Source organism: Lactuca sativa, chromosome 2 (assembly GCF_002870075.4).
Source record: "Lactuca sativa cultivar Salinas chromosome 2, Lsat_Salinas_v11, whole genome shotgun sequence".
NCBI lineage: Eukaryota > Viridiplantae > Streptophyta > Magnoliopsida > Asterales > Asteraceae > Lactuca > Lactuca sativa.
In genome coordinates this window covers 167,759,099-167,785,664 of record NC_056624.2, presented here as the reverse complement: position 1 = coordinate 167,785,664, position 26,566 = coordinate 167,759,099, and the positions used below count along the sequence as shown (strand labels likewise).

General features: G+C 38.2%; 1 protein-coding gene across 1 annotated transcript in view; it reads right to left on the bottom strand.

Annotated features, from left to right (window-relative positions):
• Positions 1-4,637: 4,637 nt before the first annotated feature.
• Positions 4,638-26,566, bottom strand: part of LOC128132417 (uncharacterized) — a 40,473-nt gene continuing 18,544 nt past the window's right edge. Inside the window, exons 2-6 of the mRNA XM_052768976.1 lie at positions 6,266-7,000; positions 5,474-5,815; positions 5,049-5,403; positions 4,915-4,956; positions 4,638-4,814 (exon numbers count right to left, since the gene is read on the bottom strand). Of these exons, the coding sequence (XP_052624936.1) occupies positions 4,807-4,814; positions 4,915-4,956; positions 5,049-5,403; positions 5,474-5,815; positions 6,266-7,000 (1,482 nt within the window). The 3' untranslated portion in view covers positions 4,638-4,806. The remainder of the gene's footprint in view (positions 4,815-4,914; positions 4,957-5,048; positions 5,404-5,473; positions 5,816-6,265; positions 7,001-26,566) is intronic.

Genomic DNA, 26,566 nt, shown 5'->3' with positions numbered 1-26,566 from the left:
AAGTAACTAAACCTTATTATATTCCCTATCTTAGTTACTTTAGGAAAATGTGAATTTGGTGCTAACCCATGAAATTACACTTTGTACCTTACCAAGTCGTTGGTGGAGCGTGTATGGGTAACCGGCACACTAACATGGACTAGTAAGAGTGGAAAAGGGTAGCTTAATGTTTATCATAGATTGGTGGAGCGCATGTGGGTAACCGGCACATCAATTAGGTGATAAAAATTAAGGGTACCAAGTTAATTTACATGGCTATTCACACCTTGTTTGTGATCCTCGACATCCCAGTCACAAACTTGAGAGGGCATAACTGAGATTTAAACATGCCATTGAAAAGTTCAATGAATCTCAAAAGATCCAGGAGTTTCAATCCGATTAAAACCCTATTGGGTTTTCATGGTGGAAATTGGTGAATCGTCATTCGCCTACCTTCAAATATTTTATAGCTTGGATCACGACATCCTCTTCCAAGTTATAAAATATTGTGCTGGGTCCTAGCCTTAATATTTCATATTGGGTGTTATATTAAAGACTGAAATCAACTAACCTGAATTTCTCCCATTTTAGATGTCTGGTTCAAACAACTATGATCTTCCTAAATCTCTTTGAACAAGATTTCCTAATGAAGATGATGTCCCACGATTGGATCATGGAAATAATACTTCTCTTCCTCCACCTCCTCCAATTATTATCCCTAACCACTAAGTCCAAGGTAACTCAAGCCTTATTGGCAAGCAAAGTCTGTGTGTGCTCACATCTTGGAGATGAAGTCATATATAGACAGGCCGAGAGAGTCGGGTGTCAAAGTCTTGAAGAAGTTGGTTCTTCAATCACTTCCTAAGTCACATAGTGAGTTCTTTAAGGACAACTATGTAACAGAATATGACATGACCCTTAATGACCTTACATATTTGCTTGTTGCTACTGAATCAACAATGATTTAGGGCACTAGTAAAGCAAATTTGATTGGAAGATCTACTTCCCAAACTTTCATTGACATTGGTGACATTAGAAGTCCAGAAAAGCTTTCCCAATGGAAAGGGATCGACCATGGTCGAGTAGTTTGACCCAATGGTAAAGAGAAAGGCTAAGTTTGAGATAGTCTCGTGTACCATTCCCAAAAGTTCCATATGTTTCTTTTGCCAAAAGAAGGGGAATTGGTTGTGAAGCTGCAAAATTTACCTGAAAGTCCTTAAGGATGGTAAAAGTCAACAAATTTGACTATGCTTCAGGTAAAGTCCATTATCTGACTCTATTAAGTTCCTATTTGGGGATTCTTATTACATGATGTGACTAGGGCATAATTTTATGTTTTGTACAATCGAAGAAAGTGTCACACCCCAAAACCGGAACGGCGGAAACGTTCTGGGGTGGATGACGTCATGTCAAGTATCACAACACATGCATTATCATAATCAAAGTACAACAAAACATTGCATTAATAGAATAATTTTACATGGTTACATTACAAGGTATCAAATTAATACAAGTAATAGAATAAATACAGCATAGTACGTAGCTATCTTCATCAACAGCTCTGGGGATGTACCTGTCTAATGCTAACCTGAGAATACAAGTTATTTGAAAAGCGAGTATCAGCATTTTTACAAATGCTGGTGAGTTCATAAGCATTTAGTGACATTTCATTCAAATAACTTAATAAAGTAATAGTTTAAGAGATTTCAGTGTATTAGAGTCCTTTCCAGAAAATCCTATATTTTCTTTAAATAAAGCAGCCTTCTACCAAGACTGGTCAGTGATGTGTGGTAAAAAGTAGTTTTCCCTAAGTTGCTATCATTATCAAAATACTGAATTCGATTATTGAGGAAAGCAAACGACGTCAGGGAATATCATATGCCTCAGCAGTGAGGACTGCTGACTAAGAAAAGGAACCATAGACTCCAGGAAAGTATCAAACACTACAAGAAAAAAAGGCCTTTTACGACGCTCATTGCGCGTCGTAAACGGCTCAGACGACGCGCAAATGCGTGTCAAGGAAGGCCCTGTCATAAAGAGAGACGACGTGCTTTTGCGCGTCGTCTGTAGACGACGCGCATTTACGACGCTCATTTACGACGCACAATTACGACGCGCGTTTACGTCACGCAATGCGTATCAAGAAAGGCCATGTCATAAAGGAAGACGACACGCATTTGCGTGTCGTAACCTTACGACGCGCGTGTTAATGACACGCAATGCGTATCAAAAAAGCCCCTGTCAAGAAAGACCATATCATAAATGAAGATGACACACATATTTGCGTATCGTAATTTTAAATTTTTTTTTAAAAAAAATTTATTTATGGATTTACTTATTTTCATATTAAATTTGCATTTCATGTCACATAATGGAAAATAAAATACCATATACAAGTAATACAATGCATTGCACAAAAGTTAATGTTATACAAATAATCATTCCAATAGTAGACAAAATAATTAGATACAAGAAATATGAAAAACTTGAAATCCCTGAGATTAATAGTTCTAACAGAAACTTCATGTGAGATACATACAGTTGGACCAGTAAGCAAGGATGTTCCTGAATCCACAATAGTAGCACAAGAACACGTATACATCTTCTGCTACTGTTGAAGGTCGTCATGATAGCTATTATGATTTAAGCATATATAACAAAAAACCAATAAGTGACTATGAGAATTTAGATAGCGACAAATCCAATTTAAATGGACGAATGAGAAACAATGGACTTTAAAAACTTACATGTAACAAAATGATCAAAGGCTTCATTGAATCATCTCCATATATGCCTAACCACCTTCTTCTTCTCCTTGCATCCTTTCCCTATCCATGGATTGTATCTCTTATACTTTGTGGAATTAATGTTGCCTAGCTTGTAATTCGTACCCATCTGTGTACAATAATACACTGTTCATGTTACTATATCCCATATCATTGCGACATTGTCATATAAGTGTCTGTATATGTCAGAGTCTCCCACATATTTTTGGATATTTTCATGAAAAAATCATACATGGGTAACTAGGGCATAGAGTGGTGGGGTGATATAGCTGCATAAGAATTGGCCCACAAACCTGGATAATGGAAACAAGAGATAAGAATACTTAGAGGTTTAATTTTGTATGAAATTCATGTCAAAATTGAAAGGAACTTCATTCAAACCCAAAAAAAAGGTGTATGTACGCGAGCATGTGGTTCTTGATGAAAAAATCATTATAATTGAATTTCCACTAGAATAACAAAAGTGCATAGTTGATGTATAAATATATAATGCCAACTTTTGAGATGAAAATATGTTAGGGGATTAAGTAGAAGAAATTACCCAGAACCAAAAGAAAGAAGCTAGCTCAAACGCTTTCTACATACGAATTGATCATGAGTTATGAAGTTGTTTTACTAGCCCTAAAAACAAACACTTGATGGAAATGAAGAATCAAATGGAAGGAAACTACACAAACCAGGAATTATTGTATGAATTCAGTAGGATAAGATTTGCAAAGCACCTGTAAGGTAAGAGTAAATAAATAAAATAAAATTTAAAGAGAATAAGTACTTAAAAGTATATTTGTTGTAAATAATAATCAATACCTCAATGGGAGTAAGCATTTTTTTTCACTAATTTTATCATATTTCTGCTTAATTCTTGGTGCCAGCTTTTAACCCCTGCCATGGAAGGCTACAACAGCATACACATATTTCATAACATAAGCTAAGATGATGATGTATATGACTATATTCCACAAATTTCATATTTTTAGTCATTTCACCACAGATTCATAGATTTCATCACAAATAAGTCACAGATTAAATACATTCAACTGATTCAAGTATACAAATAAAATAAAAGAATGTAGAAGGATTGTAAGAAAAACATACCTCACTGCCTTTTGGTATTGTTTGCATAGCACGTACAGTTGCCATTCTGCCTTCAAATACAAGAACTGAATTTGGAGAGCAGCTGTAAAATCAAAGTCATTTGTTAGTTGATGTGAGTGAAGTTTCAAAGAAGAAAATACCATTTTTACCCCTAAAGTCACCTGTGATTTATAATGGAAATGAAGGGATATAGTCCAGTTCCAAATGGTATCAGCTCACTGTCACAAATTGTATGTGTATTGCATGCAAGCTGTGTGCGATTAAAATAATATGTATTATAAAATTATATAGAAATTATTCTCATTTTGTTTTAAAAAAAATAGAAATGTACCTAGGAGAAATTCTTTGCAATCTCTTTAATATTGAGAGTAGACCACTGGAGTATTATATTAACAAGACTTGCCATTTGTGCGTATAACACCAACTGCTTCTCTTCAACTTCCGAGATAGCTTTATGAAAATGTGTATTTTATATTCATACATATGATTACATTATTCATTAAAAAAAACATATACATACATCTTCCCCTAAAATGTTATTACATGATGTTGGCCACTTCATTGATGGATCACCAAGAGGAAAAACAACAACTAACCTAAATGTTCCATGATGTGCCGATACTCATGTCCTGTAACTTTAAATAATAATAAATATTAATTGGAAGTAGTGATAAGTTATTAAATCAAACATACCACACCAACACTGTTTTTGACAAGATTGCCTCTGTTTTCTGCACTTGCTTGATGTAGCATCTGTTTCATAACCAATCACCCCATGCTGCAATACAATATAATAATATATTAACAAGAATACCAAAATGGCTAAAAGAGAAATTCTTCTGTTTTTTCTCTTTCATTCTTAATTAAATATTTCAACCTATGAGTTACAAATACAACAGGTCGATCTCCAATACGTGCTGCAATAAGCTTTTCCAACAGCATCGAGCTAACTTCCTACAAAATTTCACATTCCAATTTATTTACATTTCCAATAACCAAACATCTCCAAATCTCATTTATTTTTTAAATCTATTTCTAATAACACACCACAAACCTGAAGAGGCAAGCTTGATCCAGACCATTGTGTAAGATTCGTCTGCAAAACAAAAGATATAACTCAAACTTCATTTACAATTTACAATCATGTTTTTATACAAAAACAATTTATAATTTTATATAATCACAAACCTTGTGCATCATATGCTTCAATTGCTGATAACTTCTCATAATCATCACTTAATAAAAAGCGGCGTAACAGAGGAATTATGCCATAATCGATTGTTTTCTTTTGAGAAAATAAATCATCACTGCAGATTTCTGTCATTGCTTTGATACCCTTTAAAGTTGCAAGTGCAGAATCTAAAGCATTCACTTTAGGGATATTTCCTTTCTTTAGATTTTTGTATGTGTTAATAAATGGTTCAAGGGTAAGAAAATCTTCCAAAGCAAATGAATCACCATTGACTGCTAAGTTGACCACAGCACTAGCCAATTGGTTCACACTTTGGGTACCAGAAAGTACATTTGCCTGATCGATTTGTGTCTGCAAGAGAAGGGTATTTCCGTAAATTACCATAAACAAAAAAGAAAAAAAAAGTAACAATGATACAAACCTTGACTTTGTCCCTAGGTTGAGCACTCCCTTTAAGAGATAACTTTTTGGATTCGAGAATGTCTGAAAGCATAATAGCTAACCAACCTTGGGAAATGGGAATGGAAGAAGGCCCATAGTCTTCACAGATACGAGAAAGGATTGTGATTGCAGAAGATCTAATAGCATCAGATGAAGTTTCCCTAAATACCCATGGAAGCAGAATGCAAGACCACTTTTGTCCTTCTTCAAGAGACAAACGCATGTCCCCTGAACAGAGTGATTCCAACCCTTTTGCTAATGATTCTTGAACAGACTTATGATTCATAGTCCTTTTAGCATTCTTGCTGCAACAAGCATGCTTCTGCCTTTTGAAGGGTCATAAATGTCAAATGAACTTCGCCTTGGGTGCTGCTTTCATGAAAATGCTATATCAATATGATAAAAAGTTATTCTGGATAAACTTATATACATTAGAAAATTAATCAAAATCCTAACTTCCCAAACAAGCTATGATTATGTTATTTATGCATGTAGCTTTAGTAGGGTTGACAAATAGCACATCTAATAATTGTTGCTTAAACTACAAAATCAAATACTACTTATTCTGATACACCAATTAAAGGAGAACTCACTGAGTCCGGTTGGAGCTCATTCAACATTAAGGATTTAAGGCCACTAACAGGATTACTAAATCAACAATTAAGAATATAACTATAAGCTACTTTTTGGGGCACACCATTACTCTTGCATTTACTAACACAAGAAACAGCAAAAGAGAATATGGTGTTGTCCAATGATGACAGAATTATACCTTTTTGGATTGATGAGGTTGAGCAAAGAATATGAACCTGAGAAGATTGGGAATGGCATGAGGCCTCCCAAGAACTGCCTCCGACACATTAGGGTCAGCAATCAAGTACGCTAAAGCCCTAGCCGACTCGTCCTGAGTCCCATAATTTCCCCCTCCGGACAATGCCACCGACTCTAATAACCAATCCAACACCACACCACCGCCAGCTTCAACAATCGCAGCCCTCCGGCTCTCATTTGCCGCCACAATATCCGCCAATAACGCCGCAACCCTAACCTCAAACCCTGACCAAACTTCATGGTTAGCCGAAGACAAAACCGAACGAAGAGATTTCCATAGAACCGACGCCGCAACGCCGGTATGCTTCATCGTATTCACAACTCTCTTAAACGACTCCTTCGACCGGTCAATCACGTGTTCGAAATCATCAAGCAAACGTTTCTTCTTCGCTTGTTCTTCCTTAATTTCGCTGTCATCAAATATGATAACGGATGATGCAGCAAGAATTGCGGCAGCGGATATTACAGTCGCGGATAATGCAAAGCGAGAAGTGCCTGATAGAGGAGATAGAGTCCTAGGGCGGAGGCGGTGGAGAACCAATGGCGGTGGCGGAAGATCATCTTGTGAATGTGAACTGTTGAGGAGTTGCGGGTAATCGGTTGAGATGATGGTGGAGCTTTTCCCTTGACGCAAAACCCTCCATGGTATCAAGCTCAATCTCTGTAGCCCTACGATCTGCCATGTCCAAATCACTCTAAATTTGTAGTTGTGATACAGCTCTTCTATTGATTGAGAGGCTGAGAAAGTACTTGAGGAACTGAAGATCGAGGGAAGTAGATGAAGGTTTTTGAACTGAAACCCTAGTTCCAACAATAGTCATGGTTCCATAAACTGTACCCCTTTGATCAATTTCATGGCCTAGTGACCAAAAAACCTTCGATTTCACTAAGAACCGGAACCCTAGTTCCAACAATAGTCGATTTTTGGTATTTGATTGAGAGAGAGAGAGAGAGAGACAGAGAGAGAGAGAGAGAAGAATGATTGAAAGAAGGTAGAGGAGAGCATGGCGGGGTTTTTAATTTTTTCAGAATTTCATTTCCCCCTTTCCCCCACTATTAAAGGATGGAACGCGCATTCCATTAAAAAATATAAAGCGACATCCTTAGACGACGCGCATTTTATTATAGGTGCCCTCCGTGTTTTTTTTAGACACTAATTTAAGGGCGCGCAATAATGCGTGTCTTCTATCCTTAAATTTTTTGAAGAGATGACATTTTTCTAATGTCACTCTCCTTTGTGTAACATAGATCAATGAGCGTCGTATTTTGCGCGTCGTAAAAGGCCTTTTTTCTTGTAGTGAAACGAACGATATGCCTGGTCCGGTCTAACAAGTGGAGACACAGACCTCAGAAGGTACCAAATGAAAGGTACAACTAGTAAGGTCTAAAACAGTGAATACAGACCGTAGACAATATCAGATGAAAGATACGTCTAGTGAGGTCTAAACAGTGAACGCAGTGAACACAGTGAATACAGTGGATTCTGTGAATACAGTGGATACAGACCCCAGACAGCATCAAATGAAAGATATGTCTTGTGAGGTCGAAACAGAGGAGACAGACCCCAGACAGTATCAAATGAAAGATACGTCTTGTAAGGTCAAAACAGTGTGACTCTGAAAATGAGTTACCAGCATACAGTGTAAATTGCTGGCGAAATATCATTACCTTAAAGCCAATGAATTATAAGGTAACCCAGGATACTCGTAACCATACTGACTAGAGTACCAGACGCCCTACGAGCGTCTATAAGATGTGACATTTGTCACCCATTGGCTTGGTAGGCCGGGACTGTAGCTAGCAGTTTGGGTGCGGGGTTGTCAATCCCGTATAGATCTATACACACAATGTCGGCTCTCCCTACAGGAGACTCTGGTTACCAACTAGACGACGGAGAAGGCCGGGTCCTGAAGATGCATCCCAAATAGTGGGTTTCTAATGAAAGTGCTGAACTGGAGGTAGAGACTTCTCAATAGTGGGTTTCTAATGTAAGTGTAGACTAGAGGTAGAGACTCTTAACTGAATTGACTGAAGTAACCTATATGCCTAAGCTTGTATACATAGTATATAACTAATGAATCAAATGACCTTTGGATGGACATCCGATCCCACCAGACCACATCTCAACGAAGAAAAGGAAATAGGGCGGACAAGCCTTCCTAAGTCCTTCAATCATTATTTATATGCCTCTATACAAGCACCGACATACATCTAACTACGCTTGAGTGTGTATCAAGTAGAAGTGATTTTTGTGAAGTAGGAGTGTCTAACAAGTGAAGTAGGAGTGTCTAACAAGTGAAGTAGGAGTGGTCGCAAGTGAAGTATAAGTGTCGAATAAGTATAAGCGTATCACGAAGTAGAGACGACAACAAGTGAAGTAAGAGCGTATCGAGTATAAGTGAAGTAGAATCGATCTCAAGTATAAGCAAAGTAGAATCGTATCACTAACTAAGAGTGTGAATAAGTATAAGCGTCATCAGGTATAAGTGACTTCAGGTATAAGTGAAAGCGTTACAGAGTAGGAGTATAAAATAAGTATAAGTGAAGCAACAGTATTTAACATGTAAAGTATACGTCGAAAAGGGAATCTTTGATGAAAAACCTTTATACTCGGGAAAATCACAATTTGTATTCTTTTGTAAAAGCATGTTTGAAAGCCTTTGGAAATCCTTTATAAACCAGTTTAAAATGAATTTAGATAAAACAGTACAAGTAAGATTTTTGAATTAAATGAAAATATTTTAGAAAACCATTATAGTGTCCTACTCAGTAAAACAGTGTACAGTATCGTAAAATCTTGTGCATGCGGGTTATCAATCACATGTGATTGATATGATAACTGGCATGCTTAACTTGTATTCCCCCCCCCTATAAAACGTATAAAAACATTTAAAAGGTTCATTCAGGGGTATGAACTCACCTGGTGTAAGTAGGTCCGACGAAGGTGCCGTTTGGGTGTTCGGTGTCACGCAAGGACTCGAACACACACAATGACCTATTTTACATATGGTAACATATGTTCACATACAATTAGCATATATAATACTAATTAAACACATATACGCGCTCATAGGAGCGGAAAACACTTTGGCTAAGTGTTTGGGTGTCCCGGGTAGCGTTTAAGGGTGTGTATGGCTAAGGAATGGAGCTTGCTATCCAAGAGTAAACCCCTATCACATAGTTTACGGCCCAGGGACATCTCACCATGAGTTTATGGCCGTAAACTCATGGTGATGGGTTCTAGGGTGTTTAAGGCTTCTACTTGCATCATGGAATTATTCTAAGCACTTTTCCTAAAAGGCATGAGTGGATTTGAGGCTTCTAAGGGCACTAACTTGGAGTTTACGGCCTAGGGACACTCCTAAGGGAGTTTACGGCCGTAAACTCTCACCCTTAGTGTTTTGTGAAGTTTCAAGCCCCTATTACCTTTCTAGCAATTTCTAATGAAGTGTGATGCTATTTTGGGGGATTAAATCTAACCTTTGGATGTGTTTTGGGGATTTTACGGCCTAGACACTAGCTTGGGTTGTAAACTCCTTTTTACCCCCACTAATTCATGTATTTAAGCCCTTAAATCCTTCCTAGTATTTTATGGTAAATGTCTAAGGTCATTTGGGGGACAAAAACCAACATTTTGGCTTGGTTTGGGGAGTTTACGGCCTTGGTATAGACCTGGGCCATAAACTCCTTTTTCTCCTTTAATTTGATGTGTTTAAGTGATCAAAACCCCAATTACTAAGTCCCTAAATTATGTGATAAGCCCTAGTGTGGTTTGGGAGTGTTTTGGAGGCATTTTGACAAGTTTTTGAGGGGTTTACGGCCTAAGCATGTGCTTGGGCCGTAAACTCACTTTTATGCCCCAATTCATTGAGTTTTAATGTTTAAACACTCCTAGGCTAGATCCCTAATTAGTTTCCAAGCTTAAGGGCAAGTTTAGAGGCATGTTTGGCACCATTTTAGGGGTTTACGGCCCTAGAGTGTTCCTGGGCCGTAAACTCCTTATCCCATGCCATCTTGAATGGTTTTTGGGCTATAACTACAGCTAGTAATGTTTAGAACAAGCTAGGGTAAGCGGACTTACAATTTGGAAACGTTTGGTTGCAGATTCGGGGCGAAAACGGGTCTAGAGAGAGAGTATAGAGAGAGAGTGTAAAAAGTCTCCAATAGACTCCACTCACCCTTATATAGGGTTCACAGTCGCGGCTCAGTGGAATTTTACCCGATACTGCCGTTAAACGGGGCTTTTGGTCGCACACGATTTAGTGGTCGTAATAATAAAACTTGACAATTTCCCAATAAATGGAAATGTGTGTCCTGTGTTTTTATTTCCTTTTATCACGACTTAACGGCATGCTAAATGTAACCAAATGGAAGGTTTATTAAATTGACGCCCTCTAATTAACGGAACTTTTATACAGTGAAATATTCCGTTAATGGTAACGGGGAAATGTAACGGAACAACCTGGGTTGTCACATCATCCCCCCGTTAGAGGGAATTTCGTCCCGAAATTCAAGTCTAGGCAAGGAAGTAGGTATGAATAGCCAAGTAGGGGTAAGGGAGTACTTCCTATACGGTTGTCCTCGCATTGCCATGTGGTCTCTGGTCTGTGTTTGTCATTCAAACAGATCCTCACATACGGGATGCGGATTCAGTCTAGTGTAGCTAGTGGTTTCCAACTGGTGTATCTACGAGGTTAGGGTTCTTCATGGATTCTATCGAGATGAGTGAGGCACGAAGAGTGTTGTCGGGCGATCACATATCAAGTCTAAGAAGTGGATCGATCAGGTGTGAATCTCATGGTATATCCGAAGGTAGTGGCAACCTGAAAAGGGTTGGACCAAGTCTCCATGGGGATTCTCATATGGTCCTAAGCTCTCGAAAGGGTAGAGTTTTTCAGCACTTAGAACCTAGGGTACTTCTATGGCAAGATCATCACTGGCGTGATCACCATTTCAAAGTTCCTAACGTTCTCACTCGTACTGTGTGTAGTCCTTCAGGTTGGTTCTTAGTAATCTCGAGTGGTCTTTGGTTTCGTGTTTTCCGTTAACTGGCTGATAGAGACCTTCTAGATCGTCGAGTGGGTTGCGTGACTATGGCTATCGGTTTGCTGTAGAGTGTCTATCTCAAGCTTGTGCATAATGGACTTGCACCAACGGACCTTGAGACACAGAAAACCCGAGGGTCGGGGAGATAGGGTTTCACCAGACGAGTGTTGGACTATCTCGGGAAGTGGTTCTACTATCTCTGCGTGAGATAGTATTCGTGGAACACCTAATAGTCCAATGAATCTCTAAGATTGTGGTTTATTCTAGCGTGGAAAGTGTATGCTCCTGCATAACCCCTCGACTAACACCAAGGCTGGTGTCGAGTCTACAATCTCTTCGGGATCAGGGTCACGAGGCTTAACGCAACTACGTTCGCACTTTACCAAGTATTCTTGGCTGCGAAGGTTATCCTGTGGTTCTCGGTATCCTAGTGTTCACTTCGGAGAATGTATTTTATCGCCTACTGGGCGACGACGAATTCCTCCATGCGAGAGGGTGGAGGATGATAAGCACCACTTGTCTATTACTGGGTGGACGAGGTGCATGAGTAGTGCGAGCATCTACTGCAACTACTCTTCCGAAGGTTCTTAGTTTTCTCGGTCTAGGTCAAATCTAGTGGGTATAGGGTCTCCTGGGGGATCCTACGGAGTATGCTTTGGATGGTGGTCGTCTTCTTAGAGTATATGCAGTGTCGTTTACTTCGGTGTCCATCTGACTACGAGGGGTCGGTCAACAGTGTGCGGTACCCTCCATTGGGTACTTCGGAAGGTTTGGGATAAGAGGGACGATTGACGGATCGCATTAGGTTTGATTATTTGTATTATTTTTAGGTTCGGAAGAACCTTTATTCGCCGACATGGCTATGGAGAAAATTCTTTTACACAGCACTAAAGGTGAACACATGGTTGAACGAAGTCAAACCATGATCGATAAGGTCGTCGAAGTTGGCACACTTCGACTTCCGCGGATACTTGAACCGATAGAGTCGACGCGGAACTATAGAGAGTCCTAAGTGTTTCCGAATAGAGTATCTTTTCATGAACGGATTCTCACGAGGCATTTCTGTAATCGCCTCACATATACTAGTCATGTATATTTAAGGTGGGGAGGACTGTTGACTGAGCGACCCCGCCCTAAATCCACAACCAAACGAGGAACAGGAAATGAGGCGGCATTCGCTCACTCTAGGTCTGTCCATCTTAAATATACCTGGTCGTAACGTATATGTTTAGCCATTATAGTTTTACCTAATGAATTTTAAATTTTATAACAGTGCTGCGACTTTCGCCTTACTGGGAAGAATTTACATTTGAATTAGTCTTTTACTGTTCTTAGTTTAGTTATCAGAAATCGAGAGACGTACCAAAATCTAACGAGTTCCTTGCCGCTTCTCCCTAAGCAGTAGTGTCAGGCTCCTTCTGTGTCTTTGTCTTTCTCTTCAGTTAGGCAGTCCTTTTTGAAGTGTCCCATTTTACCACATAGGTGGCAAACTGTACGGGTCGCCACATAGGTGGTTGATGTAATGTGGCACCTAGCACAATAGAGTTCCCGGCAGGCACCATGATGATGGTAGTTTCACTTGCTGCAGTGGGGAAGGTCTCCTAGGTATGGTCTTCTTGAAGTCAGGAGGGAAGGATTGACAGGGGTATAGACTGCCTACGCTCGTTGCCCTTCGGAAGGTCCTTGAGCCAAGGTACTTCCCTCCTCTATCTTGAGTTTTCTCTTTAGTGGGTTCAGTGGAGGTTCTTGCGTGGCTGAGTATGGAAATGTTAGTTGTTGCTGTACATCACCAGGATTGGAAATCCCGACAGGGCCCTTGCTAACATTTGCGGTGTTAGCATTCAGGTGAGCCATGACAGCTGCTACGGTTGCTGAGACTGCAGCTTGGAACGTAGCTTCATTGAATAAGAGAGCAGGTTTCTTGCTTGCGGATTGGTTACGCTTCTTCGATGGCATGGTTTTCCTACACAGAAGGAATATAAGGTAATGAGAGACGATGGTTAACCCTGGACATTTCTATCCTGAACGTATTAGGCATAAAATTTTCCCGTGCCTCGGGTACTGGTTGCCTGAGTGCCGACCTACAACCCTATGATGGAGTCCTGGTAATCGAAGTGAGTGTATGAGTATCGGAAAAAGGCCATAAGATGCGAGTCGTTCCTATTAAGTTACCTTTATACCGGAGAAGGTTTCACTCTCCGGCCTGGAGAGATTTGAGAACGGTTCGGAACGAAACCGTGGAAAGAGAGGCTCATGAAAGCTCATGACTAAGCACTCTCAATAAAGGTGCGAGGATCCGCCCTAATCGTGTATCTGGCAACGGGAAACGACGATCTACCTAACACATAGCGTGAGTAGTGTAACCACTAAGTCACTAAATTGTATTATTTTATGGGTGTATTATCGTGACGAATACGAGGAAAAGACAATTTTCGGGTTCCATGCACCGGCTCCCACTGTCTGTCTCGTATCTTTGACTGGAATCGGCGTTGGTTTCCTTCGGCTAGTTTCCTAGGGTTCTCTTCTCGAATGGACATATTGAATTTCTACTCCTCCTTCCTTCTGATTCCGACTCTGGGTGTCACCACTTCATGATTGGTGATTGGAATCTCAGAAGTTTAGGCGAATCTCTCACCACTGTCCCTAAAGAATATGGGCACTCGGTGCATTCAATAGTCTCGACCCAGTTCATTTATTTCCGAACAGGAAATCTTCTCAATGAACTTCTTCGGGGTCGAATTCAACTCTCCTGTTAAGCACTGAAGTGGGTAGGGTTTTCTACAGGGTTCGCGTGAGAATGGAAATGTCTAAAGAATCCTAAGAGATTATTAACATTTCACTGTATGATCCATATCGAGTCCTGCTATGATTACACAGGGTATACAAATCATATATAGCTTGGATCCGATAGGCCTTCGAATATGTGATACTACTCTAGAACCACATCCCAACGAGGAAAAGGAAATAGAGCGAAACCACACATTCTCAGCCTATGGGATCCTTATCATATATAACCTTGGGAGTATACCCTCTGTAGTTGTAGGTATATCAATAAGGATCTTTTTAGTTATTCATGCAAGGTTGCTTATGGATTCTAAAATACCCTTATGGTATTTTAATTCTTTTCTCTTTTTTTTTGTTCTTATCTTCTGAGTATCATTCTGGGATTAGTGTGAATCTTTTAGCATTCTAAAATACTCCTATAGTATTTTAACTTTATGTTTGGCTCTAGCAATCCTAGTTGGTAAGTTTCAGACCTGTTGTACACCACTATCACTCCCAAGCACACGTTCATTGCATCCCGGATAAATGTAGTTGATCAGGTTACATTTATCCCAGCTTATGATTACATAACTGCTCAAGTTTGACTGTAGTGCTCAACCTCCGAAGACTTTTATTATTGTTCTTCTTGTGATACTTTTGTTCGAGTGTTTAGATTCTGGATGTTATTATACTTTGGTAAAATATGGTTATATTTTAAAGTATAATTCTTGGTCAGAGTGTTTTATCCCATTGTGTTTATAGGTTGTATATCTTTTATGAATTGATATACTTAGCTCATGATAAACAATGCTCTGATACCAATCTGTCACACCCCAAAACCGGAACGGTGGAAACGTTCTGGGGTGGATGACGTCATGTCAAGTATCACAACACATGCATTATAGTAATCAAAGTACAACAAAACATTGCATTATTAGAATAATTTTACATGGTTACATTACAAGGTATCAAATTAATACAAGTAATAGAATAAATACAGCATGGTACTAAGCTATCTTCATCAACAGTTCCGGGGATGTACCTGTCTAATGCTAACCTGAGAATACAAGTTATTTGAAAAGCGAGTATCAGCATTTTTACAAATGCTGGTGAGTTCATAAGCATTTAGTGACATTTCATTCAAATAACTTAATAAAGTAATAGTTTAAGAGATTTCAGTGTATTAGAGTCCTTTCCAGAAAATCCTATATTTTCTTTAAATAAAGCAGCCTTCTACCAAGACTGGTCAGTGATGTGTGGTAAAAAGTAGTTTTCCCTAAGTTGCTATCATTATCAAAATACTGAATTCGATTATTGAGGAAAGCAAACGACGTCAGGGAATATCATATGCCTCAGCAGTGAGGACTGTTGACTAAGGCAAGGAACCATAGACTCCAGGAAAGTATCAAACGAACGATACGCCTGGTTCAGTCTAACAAGTGGAGACACAGACCCCTGAAGGTACCAAATGAAAGGTACAACTAGTAAGGTCTAAAACAGTGAATACAGACCGCAGACAATATCAGATGAAAGATACGTCTAGCGAGGTCTAAAAATTGAACGCAGTAAACACAGTGAATACAGTGGATTCTGTGAATACAGTGGATACAGACCCCAAACAGCATCAAATGAAAGATACGTCTTGTGAGGTTGAAACAGTGGAGACAGACCCCAGACAATATCAAATGAAAGATACGTCTTGTAAGGTCAAAACAGTGTGACTCTGAAAATGAGTTACCGGCATACAGTGTAAATTGTTGGCGAAATACTGTTACCTTAAAGCCAATGAATTATAAGGTAACCCGGGATACTCGTAACCATACTGACTAGAGTACCAGACGCCCTACGAGCATCTATAAGATGTGACATTTATCATCTGTTGGCTTGGTAGGCCGGGACTGTAGCTAGCAGTCTGGGTGCGGGGTTGTCAATCCCGTATAAATCTATACACACAATGTCGGCTCTCCCTACAGGAGACTCTGGTTACCAACTAGACGACGGAGAAGGCCGTGTCCTGAAGATGCATCCCAAATAGTGGGTTTCTAATGAAAGTGCTGAACTGGAGGTAGAGACTTCTCAATAGTGGGTTTCTAATGTAAGTGTAGACTAGAGGTAGAGACTCTTAACTGAATTGACTGAAGTAACCTATATGCCTAAGCTTGTATACATAGTATATAACTAATGAATCAAATGACCTTTGGATGGACATCCGATCCCACCAGACCACATCTCAACGAAGAAAAGGAAATAGGGTGGACAAGCCTTCCTAAGTCCTTCAATCATTATTTATATGCCTCTATACAAGCACCGACATACATCTAACTACGCTTGAGTGTGTATCAAGTAGAAGTGATTTTTGTGAAGTAGGAGTGTCTAACAAGTGAAGTAGGAGTGTCTAACAAGTGAAGTAGGAGTGGTCGCAAGTGAATTATAAGTGTCGAATAAGTATAAGCGTATCACGAAGTAGAGACGACAACAAGTGAAGTAAGAGCGTATCGAGTATAAGTGAAGTAGAATCGATCTCAAGTATAAGCAAAGTAGAATCGTATCACTAACTAAGAGTGTGAATAAGTATAAGCGTCATCAGGTATAAGTGACTTCAGGTATAAGTGAAAGCGTTACAGAGTAGGAGTATAAAATAAGTATAAGTGAAGCAGCAGTATTTAACATGTAAAGTATACGTCGAAAAGGGAATCTTTGATGAAAAACCTTTATACTCGGGAAAATCACAATTTGTATTCTTTTGTAAAAACATGTTTGAAATCCTTTGGAAATACTTTATAAACCAGTTTAAAATGAATTTAGATAAAACAGTACAAGTAAGATTTTTGAATTAAATGAAAATCTTTTAGAAAACCATTATAGTGTCCTACTCAGTAAAACAGTGTACAGTATCGTAAAATCTTGTGCATGCGGGTTATCAATCACATGTGATTGATATGATAACTGGCATGTTTAACTTGTATTCGCCCCCTATAAAACGTATAAAAACATTTAAAAGGTTCATTTAGGGGTATGAACTCACCTGGTGTAAGTAGGTCCGACGAAGGTGCCGTTTGGGTGTTCGGTGTTACGCAAGGACTTGAACACACACAATGACCTATTTAACATATGGTAACATATGTTCACATACAATTAGCATATATAATACTAATTAAACACATATACGCGCTCACAGGAGCGGAAAACACTTTGGCTAAGTGTTTGGGTGTCCCGGGTAGCGTTTAAGGGTATGTATGGCTAAGGAATGGAGCTTGCTATCCGAGAGTAAACCCCTATCACATAGTTTACGGCCCAGGGACATCTCACCATGATTTTACGGCCGTAAACTCATGGTGATGGGTTCTAGGGTGTTTAAGGCTTCTACTTGCATCATGGAATTATTCTAAGCACTTTTCCTAAAAGGCATGAGTGGATTTGAGGCTTCTAAGGGCACTAACTTGGACTTTATGGCCTAGGGACACTCCTAAGGGAGTTTACGGCTGAAAACTCTCACCCTTAGTGTTTTTTGAAGTTTCAAGCCCCTATTATCTTTATAGCAATTTCTAATGAAGTGTGATGCTATTTTGGGGGATTAAATCTAACATTTGGATGTGTTTTGGGGATTTTACGGCCTAGACACTAGCTTGGGCTGTAAACTCCTTTTTACCCCCACTAATTCATGTATTTAAGCCCTTAAATCCTTCCTAGTATTTTATGGTAAATGTCTAAGGTCATTTGGGGGACAAAAACCAACATTTTGGCTTGGTTTGGGGAGTTTACGGCCTTGGTATAGACCTGGGCCGTAAACTCCTTTTTCTCCTTTAATTTGATGTGTTTAAGTGATCAAAACCCCAATTACTAAGTCCCTAAATTATGTGATAAGCCCTAGTGTGGTTTGGGAGTGTTTTGGAGGCATTTTGACAAGTTTTTGAGGGATTTACGGCCTAAGCATGTGCTTGGGCCATAAACTCACTTTTATGCCCTAATTCATTGAGTTTTGATGTTTAAACACTCCTAGGCTAGATCCCTAATTAGTTTCCAAGCTTAAGGGCAAGTTTAGAGGCATGTTTGGCACCATTTTAGGGGTTTACAGCCCTAGAGTGTTCCTGGGCCGTAAACTCCTTATCCCATGCCATCTTGAATGGTTTTTGGGCTACAACTACAGCTAGTAATGTTTAGAACAAGCTAGGGTAAGCGGACTTACAATTTGGAAACGTTTGGTTGCGGATTCGGGGCGAAAACGGGTCTAGAGAGAGTATAGAGAGAGTGTGTAAAAAGTCTCCAATGGACTCCACTCACCCTTATATAGGGTTCACAGTCGGGGCTCAGTGGAATTTTACCCGATACTGCCGTTAAACGGGGCTTTTGGTCGCACCCGATTTAGTGGTCGTAATAATAAAACTTGACATTTTCCCAATAAATGGAAATGTGTGTCCTGTGTTTTTATTTCCTTTTATCACAACTTAACGGCATGTTAAATGTAACCAAATGGAATGTTTATTAAATTGACGCCCTCTAATTAACGGAACTTTTATACAGTGAAATATTCTGTTAACGGTAACGGGGAAATGTAACGGAACAACCTGGGTTGTTATAGAAAGGAAACTTAAAAGAAGAGTAAGCTAATTCTAATTGTGAAGTGATGGATTTCAATCGCATGATCTGAAGATCAGAAGTTTGAGCTGCTACTTAAGAGTTATGATATATTGCTTAGGAATAGATAACAACATGTTTTTCATATGTATTTGCATTAGAAGGATAAGTTTTTTCTACAAGTTTTAAATAAAAGGAAAAGTTTTGATTTTATTAATTTTAAATTCCCTTATAATTGCATTTGTGATTAATTGTTGTTTATATGATTCCATTGATAGCAATATTGGAAAATGGATTTGATTGTTTCGTTTGTGGTAGTGTCATAATTTACCAAATAAGGAAAGATTATCATCACCCAAGTTTCAGTTGGATAGACACTTGGAATCATGCAACTTGTATTGTATGTTGAATGAGAATTTTCATCTTTGGGAAATTTAGACTAATGCCTTATTCACATGTATATGTGAGTCAAGTGAAGGACTAGGAAATCGGGTACACTTGGTTGTTTGCTGATCAAGTCCGCCACCAAGAGCGATAAGGCTATTCGTCATGATTTACTAAAGTTTAGTAAATATTGTTGTGCTTACAAGTTTAAGTATAATTTTGAAACATTGGAAAAGTTTCAATGTATGGCAGGACGAATGAGAAGAATCAAATTAGGTCGAAACATAAAAGTTTCTCTAATCTGAAAAGATGGGAAAGTACTTTAGTATCGTGTTTTATGATTATCTTAGTGATTATGAAAGCATATCACAATTGATCCTCTAAGAACATTGTAGTGCATTAGTATAACTAAGAAGAGGAATCGTGAATTGTTGAAATGGTTAAATCAAAAGATGAATCATACTTCGTTCCAAAATTGAGTCTTAGAGTAATACTCCAAGATTGTAACATGAGTGACATAACATTAAGAAGGGTTATAACACTTGTCAAATGTAGAGTAAAACGTTTTCTTACTCTTGTATATTTGAAATTGGTAAGTTGTCATGTTTTGGATAAAACAAAGACCAACTAAGGCCAAGTTTGTGAAGTGTTTGTCATGATAAGAATCCACACTAACTCTTGAATATTTGTTTTGTCAAGGAATGGTTCTTGACAAAAGAATCTTATATGTCAAGAGGTCAGTGGGAGTCTTAAAGATCTTGAAAAGTTTCAAGAACTAATCAAGAATAAAAACATGTTGTTTATCACTAACACACGACTTGAGGTTTATAGCCTATCGTGTTGACATATTCTTGTTTATGTGCCCATTCCAATTAAAGTTTTCTATGCATGTGAGTTATATGAGCTCTTAGTTGTTTTCATAACAACCTGGAAGCAATGGTAGGCCCTTGTGCTTCCAGGTGGCAAGAAGTTAAGATTGAACAAGTTCAGTCCATATGAGTTCGGATTTGTCACTAACCTCCTCTTGTGGTTATGACAAATTCACTTGGATAGGAACACATACAACATTAAATCTAAGTGTCATAAGGTTTCTCTCCGATTCATGAAAATGATGGTGAGGAAATGCTTTCGCTAAATAGGTTTTAGGTAGATAGAAATTGTGATATTTACATTCTCAAAGTCATTAATGGAGCGTGTGTGGTTAACCGGCACACTAACATAGACTTGTGAGAACTGGAAAAGGTCTAAAAAATTGAGACTATGATTACGACACCCCTTTTCATAGTTCTACAAATAGTTTAGACGCACATGTGAGCTATCTTAGGAAAGGGGTATGATTTTGATAAAGTTTTATCAAAGCATCTTGTATCAGAAATCTAAACTTTGGTGAGAAAGTCAATAAAGTATTGATTTCTAGAAGTCCAGTTGATTTCTGGATACATGTCAAAGCTAGTGGGAGCATAAGTGTTATGCTAGTAATTATTATGCTAGTGGGAGCATAAACAATTATGATAAGTGTTGCGAATTAGCAATGTTAATTATAGAAAACAAAAGTTTCAATTGGGAAAAGTTGTTTTGATATTATTAAAGGAGAGAAATTATACTTCATTTCAATTCTAAAAGCTTAGATTGAGATTTTAATCATCTTTAGTCAAGGATATATATATATATATATATATATATATATATATATATATATATATATATATATATATATATATATATATATATGAATTTATGTTGGAATAGTTCAACATAAGGAAATTCTATATATATTGCGTTCTCAAAATTCAATTATGATTACGACATCCCTCTTCATAGTCGAATTATGAAAACATGGAAAATACAAATATTGTAGTAAAAGACTGGTCTAGGATCATGTCTTTATGTGATACATCATCAATCGTATCACATATGTTTCGGGGTATATGATCGGTTACATGTGCTATAATATTTATCCTTTCTAAATTTTCCAAATACTCAAGGTATCAAGAGGGGAAAAGGTCTAGAATTGGATATGACTAAAATGATTAATGAATTGTCGAGGACAATCTGAGGTCAACCAAAGATTGGTTTCTCATGGACAATTGGAAGTATAGTGTTAATTTTGGAAGGGATCATATTGACATATTCTGAAAAGTGGCAACTCTTATTCAGAAGTGATAGTCAGAATGGGAATATGGAAATGTTTCATAGGTGGAAGTTATTCACTAAATCCGTGTATGATTAGAAAACTTAATGCAAGAAAGATGTTCAAAGGAATGTACTTTGAATTTGAGACTTTGTTTACATGGAATTGCTCTCCATTGGAATACTTTGTAAATGTCTGTTGCCAAATCTTTATGACTTTTGTGTATCATTGGAATCATGTTCAATTGGTCTATTTCACAAAGTAAGGATCATAGACAAACATAGTGTGCATACTTGGAGTATGGCATAAGTATTGTTTGGACAAACATATTGTACATGCTTGGAGCATGGCATGATTATTGTTTCAGATTCAAGTATAAAGTTGATTATTCGAAATATTATACAATGAATAATGAGTAATCAATATGGTGTTTAAGGTGTTTTATTTACTCTCAAAGGTGCTTGGGACCATATAGGATTAGTATTATTCTTGTGTTTCACTTTGCATGTTTTGACTTCCCGAATAACTAGGTTATTCAAACTCTCCATAGTCTATCATACGTTGGAAGTAGGTATGAATCAAGACTGTCATGAATTAGGCTTGTAGATGTCTAAAGTGTTTAGACATAACAAAAGTTGCTGCAACATTCATGACTGCTCCTGGAATGAGATTCGAGTATTTGATTAAACCCACGCTCATTTGAATCACTTCATGGGTTTTATCATGAGTGATCATGAAATGATAATATCTTATATTCTTTAAACCTAGAGATATGATTTGTTGACTATGATTTGGTCATACATTGATTATACAAAAACGCATCAGTAACTTGATGTTATAAAACGTGCCTTTGTGTATGATTCAACAAGTGGTTAGTACAAGCATATGAGTTGAATTTTATCCATTCCTTCTATGTTTGGAGGGACAAAAGCGATATCTTTGGGCCCCTCGATGATTTAGTGATGACAAACATAAGTGCTCGGTCGGGCCTGTATTGATTTTGATTTGTTCAATTAGTCGGTCGTCATAAATCGGAAATCAGGAAACAACAAATGGACAGAGAGAATGATTATCATCCATGTCTCAGTCCATATGATATCTAGAATGCAGGAATATATGATTCCTTATCTAATGGACATGTCATTGACTAGGTTAGAGTTCGACAGCGGCCTTTAAGAGCTATGATTGCTAGTCGGGTTTTGCAGTCGTACTTGAAATAATAGTTTTAGACTTATCCAAGTGGGAGAATGTTGGATTAGATTTCTAAGCCCATAACTATTATTTGTATTTACTTGAACCGAGAGCAGCATGGTCCATTTGGGTTGCATATCATCAGGACAATTTGTTAGGATGGACTTTTGAGAGAGAAGGTTATATATGATTTATTAATATATTATAAGTTATAATATATTAATATGAAATCATATATTTTAATTAGTATTGATCAAGAATTAATTTAGTGATCAAAAGAAACTAATTAAATCTATGGGGACTAATTGTGTTAATTAGTTATATTTATATGTGTTGGGCTCATGATCCATGTTGGACCAAGTTTATGTTTGGATACATAAAGAGTTGGGCCACATGAACCATGGATCATAAAACCCATGTGTATGGAATTGGGTTAAACCCATGACCCTTGGAGTCCACCATATAAATATGTTGCTTCATGACCAAAAACGTGTGCTTTTTTTCTTAGAGAAATATGGAGGTGTTTTGGTGCATGGAATTCTCTCTCAAGAGTCACCTTTGTTCTAAGTGAGTTGTGATTCCATTTGAGGTGCAACACTTGGGGAACTAAGTTATTAAAGGCCAAATTCTTTCTAGTAACATCAAATACATCAAGACTTCAAGCCACATAAAAGGTATGTTACTCTAACTAGTATCTTGTATTGTTTATGTCAAATTGCTTGCTATTTATAGGCTTAATACCTTGGAAACACATTTGCATGTATAATTAGTGAAAACATAGATCCAAGGTATTTAGGGTTGTATGTGCACCATAGGATGTTGTAGAATACAAAACCCAACAACGAGATCTCAGAGTGGTTTGTTACTGTGTTCAGCAGCGAGTGCTGCACGCTATATTCAGTAGGGTTGCTCAAGATTTTTCGCATATGTTATGGATACCAAGGATAAGGGTAAGGCGACCGTGGATGATGTTTAGATTGTGCGGGATTATATGGACGTGTTTCCGGAAGATTTTCCTAGGGCGCCTCCAGAGAGACAGATTGAGTTCAGGATTGATTTGGTTCCAGGTGCAGCTCCGATAATCAAAGCACCGTATCGGTTGGCTCCACCTGAGATGCATGAGTTGTCTACATAGCTGCAGGAGCTATTAGACAAGTGATTCAGTCGATCGAGCAGTTCACCATGACGTCCACCGATCTTGTTTGTGAAGAAGGATGGGTCTCATCGTATGTGCATTGACTACCAGGAGCTGAATAAGGTAATGGTGAAAAGCTATTATCCACTCCCGAGGATTGATGATCTTTTTGAACAGTTTCACGGGGCATCTTGGTTCACCAAGATTGATTTGCGATCAGGTTATCATCAGATGAGTGTTAGGGATGAGGATGTGTAGAAGACATCTTTTCGGACTCGTTATGGTCATTACGAGTTCGTGTTGATGCCTTTTTGGCTCACTAATGCTCCAGTCATATTCCTCGATCTCATGAACTGTGTGTGTAGGCCGATGCTGGATCAGCATGTGATTGTAATTATTGATGATATCTTGGTTTATTCCAAGACTCAAGAGTAGCACGGGGAGCACTTGAGGGAAGTGCTGGAGACTTTAAGGAGGGATAGGCTTTTCATAAAGTTCTCTAAGTGTGAGTTCTGGTTGCGCGAGGTGTAGTTTTTGGGGCATCTTGTCAGCCAAAATAGTATTTTGGTCGATCCAGCCAAGGTCAAGGCCGTGATGCAGTGGGAGGTTCCGAGGTCTGCATCTGAGATTTGTAGTTTCATTCGTTTTGCGGGTTATTATCGGAGATTTTTTCAAGGATTTCTCCAAGATAGTTGTTCCTTTGACTTGGTTAACAAAAAAAGACAGTTACATTTTGTTGGTAGCCTGAGCAGTCGGCAAATTTTGAGACCTCGAGACAACGGTTGTACGTCAGGTTTTATGGATGAGGCACACAAATTTGAATTCTCCATTCATCCCGGGACGAAGAAGATGTACAAGGATCTTCGTCCAGATTATTGGTGGAACTACATGAAGTGGGATGTTTCTTGGTATGTGGAGTGGTGCATGACTTGCAAGAAGATCAAGGTCGAGCATCAGAGACCTCACAACAAGGTGCAGCCGTTGGAGATTCCCATATGGAAATTGGAGGATATTACTATGGAGTTCATCATGAAGTTATCTCGGACAGCGCGTGGAGTGGATTCGATAAGGGTCATCATGGATCGTTTGACCAAGACTGCACATTTCATTCCAATTCAGGAGAGTATTTTTCTAGAGAAATTGGATGGGATTTATATCAGGGAGGTTGGGGCACGTCATGGGATGTCGGTTTCAGTGGTTTCTGATAGAGATATCCAATTTACTTCCACATTTTAAAAGAGGTTCCATGATGAGTTGGGCACTCATCTCCATTTCAGTACAACATTCAATCTGTAGACCGATAGTCAGATCGAGAGCACTATTCATAGTTAGCAGAAGAGTTATGTCGATAGACGCCGATCAGATTTAGAATTCCATGTGGGGGATATGGTTCTCCTAAAGGTGTCATCCGATTCATGAAGCGGGAAAAGTTGGGCCCATGTATATTGGTCCTTTTTGATGGGTTTTGAGCATTCTAACACTTCCTAAGTGTACATGCAACCCTAATAACCTAGAATCTATGTTTTCTCTATATACATGCAAATTTCTTTTTCAAGGTTATTTCCTAACTAGCATGGCATGGGGAATATATAAAACATAAAACTAGTAGAAATGCATACCTTGTTGTTGCTTAGATTCCTTCAAGACTTTGTGAGCCTAGCACCCCAAATGTTTTGCCTAAAATTCTTTACACAACACTACAAACTTGGAATAACTTGAGAGAATGTCACTTAGCCTCAAAAATCGGTTATGCCCTCTTATGAATACACTAGTGTCGAATTTGCATGCTATAGGGTTTCTTTTATAGTGTGTCATAATTAGGAGTTACAAATGTAAACCCTAATTGTCATGACTCTTCATTTCTCATGACCCATGGGTTTGTAACTCCCATGGACTATCCATGGAGCTCCATATGGTTATAACCAAACCCATAAACCATGGATCATTAATCCACCATAAAAGAATTGATGATTGTCATAATCAACCCTATATATTTAATTAGTCTCACTTTGATCACCAAATTAATACTTGATCAATACTAATTAAATAATACTATTATTAATATATTAGAACTTATAATATATTAATAATCACAAGTGTACTTTCTCTCATTTTGTCTATCCATGTATTGCAATGCCATGCAACCCAAATTGACCATGTCAGGTCGGGTCAAGTACATACCAAATAAAGTTATGGACTTAGACACTATATCCAACAGTCTCCCACTTGGATAAGTATAATAACTATATTTGCAAATATGACTTCAAAATCCGACTAGCAATCATAGCTCTTTCAAAGTCTCTCGGAACTGAGATGATGATGATACGCCATTTAAGATAAGTGATCATATAATCCTCTATTCTCATGATATCAGCCGGACAAAGACATGGAACATGGTCTTACTTATTGTCCAACATTTGTTTCTCGATCTCTGATTTTTTTCGACATAGAACTAAATTGAACACATCAATTAGGTTCTGAACGGGCCCGGTACATAGTTCAAAACCAAATCATCGAGGGGCCCAGATATCGCTTCTATTTCTAGAAGGAACAGATAAACTTCGACTGATATGCTTGTACTAACTACTTGTTGAATTATTCACAAAGGCACATTTTATAACATCGAGTTACCAATGCGTTTTCGTACAATCAATGAATAACTAACTCATAGTCAACAACTCATATCTCTAGGTTTGAAGATTTATATGATATTACCGTCTCACGATCACTCGAGATAAATTCCATGAAGTGATGCAAGTGAGCGTGGGTTGAATCCAATACTCAGCCCTTATGAGTACTCATGAATGTTGTAGCAACCATTGCATTGTCTAAAGCACATTAGACAAATCATACAAGCCAAATTCATGACAATCTTGATTCATATCTACTTCCAACATATGACTAACTGTGGATGGTTTGAATAATATGATATATACCATAACATAATTATTCTGGAAGTCAAAACATGCAAAGTGAAACACAAGAATAATACTAATCTTATATGTCCCCAACACTTT